Source organism: Echinops telfairi, unplaced genomic scaffold (assembly GCF_000313985.2).
Source record: "Echinops telfairi isolate 266 unplaced genomic scaffold, ASM31398v2 ScPeMD7_60;HRSCAF=208, whole genome shotgun sequence".
Lineage (NCBI taxonomy): Eukaryota > Metazoa > Chordata > Mammalia > Afrosoricida > Tenrecidae > Echinops > Echinops telfairi.
This window is the reverse complement of record NW_022103958.1, coordinates 18,960,025-18,971,838: the sequence shown is the minus strand read 5'-3', so window position 1 is coordinate 18,971,838 and position 11,814 is coordinate 18,960,025. Positions and strand designations below refer to the sequence as shown.

The 11,814-nt window shown below is 37.3% G+C and overlaps 1 protein-coding gene across 1 annotated transcript in view; it reads left to right on the top strand.

Moving 5' to 3' along the window:
* Positions 1-11,814, top strand: part of QSER1 (glutamine and serine rich 1) — a 60,732-nt gene that overhangs the window by 43,489 nt on the left and 5,429 nt on the right. Inside the window, 3 exon segments of the mRNA XM_045290940.1 lie at positions 929-1,143; positions 6,077-6,214; positions 10,839-10,936. Coding sequence (XP_045146875.1) covers positions 929-1,143; positions 6,077-6,214; positions 10,839-10,936 — 451 coding nt within the window.

The following is an 11,814-nucleotide window of genomic DNA, read 5'->3' as shown; positions in this document are numbered from 1 at the left end:
TAATGCTTCTCAGCTAGATAGCCGCTTGTTTATCTTCAAGCCTTTAAGACCCCAGACGCTATATCTTTTGATAGCCGGGCACCATTAGCTCTCTTCACCACATTTGCTTATGCACACATTTGTCTTCAGTGATTGTGTCAGTAAAGCGGGCACTGAGGGGTTTTTTTGGTTCTTGTCTGGAGTATGATTCTTGAACAGTGGTTCTCAACCTTCCTAAGGCCGCGACTCTTTTAATACAGTTCCTCATGTGGTGGTGACGCCCCCAACCATAAAATTATTTCCGTTGCTACTTCATAACTGTAATGTTGCTACTGTTATGAATCAGGCAACCCCTGTGAAAGGGTCGTTCGACCCTCAAAGGGGCCGTGACCCACAGTTTGAGAACTGCTGCTCTAAAAGCTAAGTGACTTAAGTTGTCTAGTGCCAGGGAAGTCTAGCTTATTTAAAAGCAGCTTGCCTCTTTTTACCCAAATCTGGTATAACCAGAGCCTGTGGAAGTTTTGAGGTTCACTGTTAAATATGGCCACTGGAATTTATCATGCATTATATCTTTAAGCCCATTGATCATCTCTTATATGTAGTGTCTGCAGGATGCGTCTATAAAGAGACAAGAAGAATGAAGACAAGAGGAAAGGACTTATTACTCCCTTAATTATTAACTCCCGTTGAGTCATTGTGAGTCAGAATTGACTCTAGTAATGAATCTTTGATACGTGACTATATTGACCATTAGCATTTAAAGAATGTTTTTCACTGAATTTTTGTGAAGTCACCATTGGAGATGGTAGGACAGGAACTGTGTTTTTCAGGTGTTGATAACGCAATAAGTCGTTTCTTCTGTTTTGATTCCTCTATTTAATTGCATTTTCTCATTTATTTTAGTCTAACAATATGTCAGTGTTAACCCATTTTGTTTGTAAAATTTCAGAAATGTTCAGGCTAAGCCAAGCAGTAGCAGTAAAACTTCTGATCCTCCAACACCAAAAGCTGCAACTACAAAAGCCCCTTCCACGAAACCCAAAGTGAAGCAGCTGAAAATAAAGGCTGAACCACCACCAAAGAAACGGAGGAAGTGGAAAGAAGACTTTTCATCATCCCAGTCTGACTCGTCTCCGGAGATCCGCACCAGCAGTGATGATGAGGGTGAGTTGTATATGGAATGAATGCGTCAATGACTTGAGATTATCTACATAAATGAAGGGGAGCAGTGAGATTGGTGACTCAAAATATATTTGTATTATTTTGTAGAGAAATGTATCTTCCTAATTAGATTGTGCTTTGACTCTCATGAACATAAGCTCACTTTCCCTGAGAACATACACTGGCAGTGCGGTTGACCCACACATGCCGCTGTGTGCATTAATAGAGGAAGTGAGCTGGAAAAGAGCCCTGTGACTTCTGCCATTAGTAATAACAATTATCTCACCTATTGGAGTGGGATAAATTACTAAGAATCATCCAGTTTAAATTTCTCAATCTGAGTTCATATTTAAAAAGTAAATGAACCTAGACAACAGCAACTCTAAAATTGTAGTTAATGCTATAGAGTAATATTTGGACACGAAGGACGGACAGAAAGGTCATGGGAACATGGAATTCACAGACAGAAGAATTTCCCCACAAACTGTTTGAAGCCCTTTGTTTATATATCTACCCATAACTTAGGTAGGTATTTTCTCTGTGCCTAGCTTTTCTCTTTTTAAAATGAGACGATTGAAATAAAAGACCAACTCTTTTCAAACTTGTTGATTTTGAAACCTTTTTCTCCTTTTAAAAATGTAAAAAAAGCCCTTATAAAATATTTGTTTATGATAAAAGTCTTTTGACATTATATTGGAGATCAAAGCTAAGTTATAAAGCATAAGACTATATGGGCTATCAAAGCATGATGTGTGACTTACGCAGTTTAGTGTCCACATCAGGGATGTACACCCTATGAAGAAAATCTCACCCACAGATTTTGTTGTTGCTGTTGTTGTAAATAAAGTTTTGTTAGAACACACCCATACCCACATATTTATATGTTGCTTGTGTAGTGACCCACCACAATTAACCCCAATGTAACTATAATGTAGTAGTTACGGGTAGCCATTTTGTCAGTGTACTCTATGTTAATTAGCCTGAATGTAGCCCTTTTTGTGTGTGTGACCCAAGTATGACCACTATGCAACTACTGTAATTCCTTTCTAACTTCTGTAACTGCTGACCAATTGCCATTTTTTTGGAAATTGTTGCTTGTAAACCCCCATTTTATTTTTATAAGTTCACATTTTTCCATATGTCATAATGCCATCCGCCCTTGTGCCTGTTTGTTCCATAGTATAAAAACTCCCCACTTTAAGCACTTGTGGTCGAGCTTGAATTAGGCTCTAGCCGCCTCTTGATCACGGGCTAATAAAGGCTTATTAGCTTTCATTAAAGTTGTATGTGGGTTAATTAATCTCGTCTCAGTACTACACTTGTGACTGCTTTCCCAGCACAGAAGCACATTTTAGTAGTTACTAAGCGACCACAAGATCGGCAAAGCCTAAAATATTTACCAGTAGGTCCTTTAAATAGCGTTATCCAACCTCATTTCTTTTAGAGTATAAACTTGACGGTTCAGAGGGAAAGATGAAGGAATTTTTGGAGGCCCTGTATGCTTTGCTGAAGCTAAAGCGCACAGGATTTTGTGGGCAAAGTTGGAGTTTGAGGAGGGATAAGCAGAGTAACGTGAGATTTGAATCGAGATAGTGGAGTCTTGGCATGACTTGAGGATTTAGAACTACGTACTAGTCACAGTGATGGAACCAAGATTGTAGATTTAATGAATTTAAGGTGTAAAATTGGCAAGGCCTAAATGATAGATTAGGCGTTGGGAATGAGGAAGAAGTTGATAGCCAGAATAATTTCTAACATTGTAAGCACTCTTATTGCTCCTATTACAAGTACTAGAATTGTTTGTTGTCATCAAGTCCCGTCTTAGTCATGATGACCCCTGTGAGAGGAGTAGAATTTAGAACTGCTGCATGGGGTTCTCAGGGCTGTGACCTTCCAGAAGCAGATTGTCTCCCAAGACACCTGAGTGGATTCGATAGTCAGCGTTTCATTTCGTATTGTGTGTTTAATCATCTGGATGAACAAAGGCTGAGTCATAGAAATAGTCATAAAGTATCTTTGCTAGTGCAACTCTCTCACTGCCATCGAGTCAATATGATAGTGACAGGGTAGAACTGCTCCCCTGGGTTTCTGAGACTAACTCTTTTTGAAAGTAAAAAGCCCCATTTTTCTCCTGTGAAGCAGCTAATGGTATTGTGGCCTTGTAGATCACAATCCAACTCTTGACCACTATGTCACCCTCCACTGCAATAGTCTATTTTAAATGCACTTTTTAAAACTACATATGAACGTTCACTAGAAATATGTACATCAAAATTTATAAAGAAATCAGTACTTTGGGTATTATAAAGCATTCTTATTTTTGCTGCTAGCAGTCCTACTTGCTGCTTATGATAGGAAGATATTCAATTTCCACTCATATTATACTGCTTTCTCAAATGACAAACTATTACCATCCCTATGATAGCTTAAATGACCACTAGGCATCACTAGTACTTTATAGAAAGTAAATATTGATAGTAAAATCATTTATAGGCTGGCCATTTTCAAAGTCTCTTTTTTTGAGACCTCTTTATCACCAGAATTAATTTAGTATTAAAAAAACTCATGTTTATATAGGCTGTATCTATTTATCTTTGCCAGATAACAATTAAAATTTTAAATTATTTAAAATCAGTCCATTATATATTGATGTAATTTTTAAAAATAACTATACTGTCCCAAACTAGCAATATTTAGTATATGGTGGTCCCAGGTTCATATTTGCTTCTATATTCATTTTGTTGTTTAAAGTGTATAAAGCAAACCCAGCCACATATATAGCAGGACAGGGATGAATGTTTTAGATGCCTTTATAGATAATTCTGGATATTTTTAAATACTTAAAACAATAGTGATAGTTTGCTGAGCATTTCTTGCTCTGTTACATTAAAATCTATTTGTTTATTAATTATCTGTGCACAATTTTATAAATTTATGAATTGGTCATTTGGAAAATACTAGTTAGCTCAGTGATGTAGATCTTTGGAATGCTCATATATTTCATTTTATAATACTAAAATAAACAAATGCATCAAAAAATTCCACCATTGGGAAGGGGGAGGGAGGGCAAAAAGAAGAGCTGATACTAAGAGCTCAAATAGAACATTAATGTTCAGAAAATGATGATGCAACCTCGTACAGATACGCTTGAAACAATTGATGTATGGAATATTATAAGAGCTGTAAGAGCCCCTAATAATTTCTTTTTAAATACCACCACTGATCTCAGTAATGAAGTGTTTAAATGTTAAGAAGCTCTTAACTTAGAGGGACAGCTGCAAATTTTACAGAATGCGTTTTCACAAAATCTCAATTGTATCACTAACAGAAAGTATAGCCAGCTGTTCCTTAAGTATAGGTGCACCAGATACTTGAATAGGCATACCATGTCTATCACTCACTCCTTCAAACGAAAACAGTGCATCCATGTGAAAAAGTGGATCCTCTGACTTGATGAAAGTCGTACTGGAGCTGATTCCTACTACGTTGTGCTTTGCCAGTACTTCGCTTGTACTTCCCATTGCATCACAGAATATTAAAGAGGCATTCACTTTGTCTTCAAAAAAACCGCTCAAAGCATTTTAACTTCTAAGTCAATAACTTCATTATAATAGTTTTATGAAATAAGAATGACGTTTACTTTTCCGTTCCGATTTAAAAGTAACCTTTATTCATAAAGTATACATTATAGGAAGAACTCTAAAACTTAATGCCATTGAGCCAATTCTGACTCGTGGTGACCCTTAAGGACAATGTAGAACTGCCCTTTGGGCTTCTGAAAATGTAACTCTTTACGGGAATAGAAAGTCCTGTCTTTCTCCTGAGGAGCACCTGATAGTTTTGAAATTAAGACCTTGAGGATTGCAACCCAATGCATAACCACTGCGCCACTAGAACTCCTTTTGTAGGAAGAGTGGAATTTAGTTAATGCTTCATCAAGAACTGTTTTTAAATGAAACTGGCTTTTTTCCCCGCCTGCTAGTGTACTGCTGTGACATGACCTCTCATACAGATGGTGCCAGTGGCTTGACTAATGCGAAGCAAGGCACCAGCAGTTTACCCAATATTATTTTGTACCATTTGTGCAAATGCCAGCACAGTGAAAAAGGCAACTAATATCTTAATCATACTATGAAAATAATTTTGAGGTCAAAGACCCCTGAATGTATCATGGTACCTCCAGGAGTCTAGGACTAAAAACTGTCCTTCTTCGGGCATAAAAGATTATAGGTTTGTATGTAAAAAGTTAAAATTGAGGGACTCTTGTTTTGTTTAAGATATAAGAGATAGATTTTGAAGTTCTCAACATGGAATTTAAGTGGGATGTGTTTGCATTCATTTTCTAAAATATGTATTGACCCTATGCCATAATTTCATAGCAATTTGGGTGTAGCAGCAAGTAGGCATAGATATTAAATACTCAGATGTTTTGTGGTTTCTTCAGGTTTTGAGCAACACATCAGGTTTTGAGTAACACAACCTGGTAATATACAAAGGGGACTTCAAAGTGTTTGTGGAAAAACTCCATTATCTTATAATTACAGTTTCCACAGACTTTTTAAAGCCCCCACATACGTCTTGTAAGGGACCAAGGGCAAAGAAATAGGTTCCCACTAAGATTTGGTCTCTAAATGCTGTACTGATATTGGACTTCAAGATCACATGGGAAACTTTTCAAAAATATGTTTGGACTTCATCACCAGTACTTCCACTGTCGACCAGCAATTCTGTCTCTGTAGGTCCAGCAATCTATTGTTGTTTTTTGTCTATTAAACTCTCATTGATTCTAATGTGCAAACTGTTTTTATAGCAGTGTAAGAGAACTGTGAATTTGAGAAGTTCTTGCCTTGAGTTTTCAGTTGTTTATGGACTCTTATAAAATATTTTAAAAGTTGTCAGGGGGGGAAATCTAATGTTTCCTTTCCTCCCCTGCCAGAATTTGATCCTCCAGCTCCCTCTGTCACTCGGTTTTTGAACACGAGAGCAATGAAGGAAACCTTCAAGAGCTACATGGAATTGCTTGTTAGCATTGCCTTGGACCCTGACACAATGCAAGCCTTAGAGAAGAGCAATGGTACAGATGTCTAAGTAGTACTTTCTTGATAGTACTTTCTGGATCTCTTTTTCTGTTCTGTATTGTTTATATATGATTTGTGTACTCTATGCCAATATGTTTTAGTACAGATTTATAATAGATTATTTCAAATGAGTCTTATCTTACATGTTGTCTGAATATTTGAACTTCATATTGAATGTGTTTTGTGTTGATTTTTGCCAGTGGGAAAATTATGTAACTACCCACCAGTTTCTTTCCATTCTAGAGGCTTCATAGTATTTCACTGCCATACATGAAACTAAAGTTAAAGGTACAGATGTTAAAATACTTTGCTTTCTAGTGATTAGAAAGATGATAATGGTATAGAGATAAAATGTTTTTATTCTCCATGACAGATACATCTCAGAAAAGCTATTTTCTAATGGATCAAAATAATATATGTACTAGGTTCCAGTCAATATTATTTCTTTATCCTTCTACCCTTTCCTTTGATAATTATTTTTTATAGTAAAATGGATAATATTTGCATATGGCAAAGTGAAAACTCATAAGTTTAATAATGTTCTTTGACCATTTTTACTCTGTATCAACTGTAGCATTTACCAGTGCCAAGGAGAACAGGAATAAAAAATCAATAAGACAGTTTTCTCTAGTCTTTTATAAAATTAAGTAGGGTGAATATAAAATCAAAAGATTCTAAGAGCAGAGTAATCAGTAATAAATATAATTCAATAATAATGTCTATTGTTTTACAAATCTCAAATACTTTGACATATATTATTTTTACTTTAACCCCAGAACAACTGAGAGCCATTTTGTAAAAAAAAAAATACGAGATACCGAAATGTTAAGTGACTTGCATAAGGACCCAAAGGGCTTCTGATTTCCAAACCACTGTTTTTCTTACTACATTATCAGACAAAAATATTCTCAAACTCACTGCCATCAAGTCTGTCCTCAGAGACCCTATAGAACAGAATAGAACTGCATTCTGAGTCTCCAAGACTGTAATTCTTTATGGGAGTAGAAAGCCTTATCTTTCTACCTCAGAGTGGTTTCAAACTGATGACCCTAAGGGTTAGCAGCCCAACTTGTGATTACCACACCAACAGGGTTCCCTCCTAATCAGACAATACTCCTCATGTATCTGTCATTTTAGAGCCATGTGAAGCTAGCCAGGGACCTTAGAAGTTGTTTATTACCATCAAGTCAGTTATGAAGAAAACAGTGTACAGTGGAATGGAACACTGTCTGACCTGTGCCATCCCCAGTGATTGATATATCTGAGTTCATTGTTCCAGCCACTAGTTTAATAAATCGATAATTAAGGGTCTTCCTTACTTCTGAAAACATGTTCAAAGTATATAAGATGAGGTCTCAGTCCACTTGCTTTTAAGGAACAGTCTAGCATTGCTTCTTCCAAGCCATGGTATATTTAGTACTTTTCACCAACACTGTAACTCAAGTACATCCATTTCTTTTGGTCATCCTTGTTCATTATCCAGCTTTCACGTACATATGAGGTAATTGAATATATACCATGGCTTGGTCGGGTGCCCCTTAGTATACAAGGTAACAGCTTTGCTTTGTAACACTTTAAACAGGTCTTTTGCAGATTTGCCCAGGGCAGTATGTTGGTTGATTTCTTAATGGCTTCTTCCATGGGTGATGGTTGTGTATCCTTGACAACTTAAATCTTTTTTTCTCTTTTTATCATGATACTTTTTGGTCCAGTTGTAAACCTTAAAGATTACCTCATCTAAAACATTTTGTAGACTAAGATGCTAAGAGAATAAATGTATCTTCTTAAAGTCACAGCATTTAGTGGTAGAAGCAACAAGAATAACACCCAAATAGATAGCGCCCTAGGTCAGCATGTTTGTGATCAAATCTTCCCATTCTCAATCAGTACTTGTTGCATTGTAAAATATGCATCTTAGAGTAATTGTCATTTCTGAGTAATTAGAGTTGGAATGTTTTTTCTTTTATTGTTTATCAGTGTTTTCTGGTTTTTCTACATTAAGGGAAAAATTATAAGATCATATTTTTAAATACTCCACAAAAGTTTGTCTCTGTTAAATAAGTTTATAGTACTTTAGTAGATTTAATTACCACTCATCTGTCAGTTTACTGTATTGACTTGTGTGTTATTGTGGTGCTGGAAGCTCTTTCACTGGTGCTTCAGATACCACTAAGGTCACTAACAGTGAACAGGTTTCAGCAGTTTCCAGAATAAGAACATATTACAAAGAAGGAATTGGCTGTCCATTTCTAAGGAATTATCCACTGAAAACCTTTCAACGATAAACATTGTCAGATTGTGCCAGAAGTGAGTCCTGCAAGTGGGAAGGCACTCAAAATATGACTGAGCAAGAGCTGCCTTTTCAAAATATAGTCAATCATGATATGGATGGAACAATGCTTTCGGGACCTCCATTTAATTGATGGAGCATAACTCAAAATGACCTATAAACACCATATATACTCAAATTATAAGCCAATCCGCATATCAGCCAAGGCACCTAATTTTGCCACAGCTGCATTAAAAATGTGCTGAAAAACTAGGCTTTTACAAGAGTATATACTGTACTAATAATTAGAACTTGGAATGTATGAAGTATACATCTAGGAAGATTGGAATAGTCAGAGATGAACCAGATTGCATGAAGATCCATATCCAAGGCACTTGTGAGCTCAAATGGACCTGGCTTGGTCCATATGGAGTAGTCTGCTGAGAGTGATAAATTAGAGGGGAATGCTAATGTAGTCTTGTCAAAAAGGACACGTCAAGGCCTATCTTGAAGTCCAGTGCTGTCTGTAACAGGACCTCTATACATACACATACAGGGAAATCCATTTCATACAAGTTCTCTTCAAATGTATGCACCAGTCACTAAAGCTAGTGATGAAGAAATTGGAGAACTCTCCCAAGATCTTCAGTTTAAAGTTGATCGAATGTGCACTCAAGATGGATTGATAATTGCTGGCTATTGAAATGCAAACATTAGACACAAAGAAGAAGGGATACCAAAGAGACCAAATGCCTGGCCCTGGAGTCCGTTCTGACTCAGCAATCTGGCCTTGGTAATAGGTAGATGATAACATTTTGGAAAATCAATGACCTTTTCATTGCAAATACTTTTTTTTCCAACAACATAAACGGCAACTATACACTTGGAATTCTTTAAATGAAATACACAGAAATCAAATGAACCACATCGGTGGGAGAAAGCCACAGAGAAACTCAAGCAGTGCAGACAAAGCCAGCAGCTTCTTGTGGAATAGACCATCTGTAAGTTCAAGTTGAAGCTGAAGAAAATTCAAACAAGTCCCAAGTGCCAGAATACAACAGTGAATATATATCCCAGCTGAATTTCAAAAACATTTGAATAACAGATTTGATGCATTAAACACTAAATTATATTTGTTGAGCTATATGGTGGTAATCAAAAGCTATCCAAAGAACAGACATCTGTCTTGGAAAAAGTACAGCCAGAATATTCTTGGAAGCGAAGTTAGCAAGACTTCTCCGCTTAACTTGGACTTGTTATCAGAAGTTCCTGGGAAAGGCCGAAACACTGGTAAAGTGGGAGTGCATTGCCAAAAGAGGAGTACCCTTGACTGATGAGCTAGACTGACACAGTGGCTGCAACAATGGGTTCAAAATAACAATTGTAAGGATGACGCAGGACTGGGTGGTATTGTGTCGTACGACAGTGGCTGTGAGTCAGAGCTGACTTGATGGCACCTAACAACTGCAGCCGAAAGATAAAAAGATAACCATCAGGTGACTGCGCTGATCTCAGAAAGTATTCTGCTCTAACAGTTGTTTCCTTCACTGGGAGGTTTTACTTCCAAGGCCATCGCCTTGTTGTGTGTTTTAGGTAAACCGTCCATTTGTTCAGCTGTCAAGTTAGTAATCTAGATTCTAAGGAGTGTTTATGTTTTCTGAAAAGCCGTTAGAGGCAATTGGCATCTTTCACTATACTGGTAAATTAACAAATAGTCTAATTATCTATTTAATGCAGCACCAGTGGTAATGTATACTCTGAAGTTGCCTTTAAAAGAATGTAAGGTCCTCGGGTGAAAAGGCAAAATTTTGCATAGGAAACTTAAGCATACTTTCACTCTCTTTTCTAAAGTAATACACTCTCCTGCTTGTGATACTGAGTGCTGATTCTTTTTCTTCCTCAACTTCCTCTTTGACCCAAACTGCCCTGAATTAAAAATGTCCTTTGGTTATGCTCACTGTAAGACCTTATGTTAGACAATTGTATTATTATATTTTGATTATTCATAAGCTGAGCGGTCTGGAGAAAGTAAGCAGCTTGCCAATGATTACATAGCTACTCTTCGGTCTAGTCGCCGAGATAGGGTTAAAACCCAGGTGTCTCAGCCTGGTCCAGAGCCTCGTCCATCATCATACTGAGCCGCTGCTTTCTCTTTTGCTAGTAGTGTAAACCCACTTTTCAAGTTATGCTTTGTTCAGAAAGCTTCATTACCAAACTTTAGTGAGTAATGTTTTATATAAGCCAATGAATTTAAAGTGTTATGTTAATGTTTTGAGATAAAGTTTAATTTTTAGGAAGCTTTTTGTGTTGATTACATCTTCCTGTTTCCTTAAAATTTAATGTTGTTTCAGATGAATTACTTTTACCTCATATGAAAAAAATAGATGGCATGTTGAATGATAACCGAAAGAGACTTCTTTTGAATCTTCATCTGGATCAACCATTCAAGGTATTTCCTTCCTGGTAAAACTCAGTGGTGATCACAGACTGATGAGAAGAAATGTTATGAAAGTCATTCTTGGTTTGGTTTTGTTGTTTTAATTCATCTAACAACAATTTGGTTTTCATTTACTGTGCACTTATGCAAATATATTAATCCATAACAATAGTGGTATTGACCTATATACATATATTTATAAGGCAATACACTGAAGCTGCAGACGGGCCTTGGGCCTTGGCTCACACCTTCCCCCAATACAAGAACACTTTGTTTTAACAAATTGGCTTTCTGTGATGCTCACCTACACATACACACACAATTGCTGAAGACAAAATGGGTGCATAAGCAGATGTGAAGACAGAGGATGGTGCCTGGCTATTAAAATACATAGTGTCTGGGGTCTTAAAGGCTTGAAGTTAAACCAGCAGCCACCCAGCAGTGAAGCAACAAGCCCTCATAGAAGAAGCACATCAGCCAGTGCGATCATGAGGTGTCATTGAGACTGGGCAACGGGCACCAGAAGATTTACAAACAAACAAAAATGCATTGGTGAGAATGGAGGAGGGTTGGAGCAGAGACTCAAAGCCTGTCTGTGGACAAAGGAACATTCATCCACAGAAGGGCCTCAGGGAAGGGGTGAGTCAAATCAGGGTGCAGTAGAGCACTAATGGGCCACTCAATATACCTCTGTTCCCTAGAAGCATTCCCCTCCCCCACCCCCCCAACCATCATGACCTCAGTGCCGTCTCCCAATCTAGACTAGACGGGAGCATGTACATAGGTATAGGTAAGAGATAAAACTCAAAACACATGGAACCCAGGAACGGGAATGGGAATAAAGATACTAAAATGGTAGGGGAGGGAGTGGGGCACCGATCACAATGAAT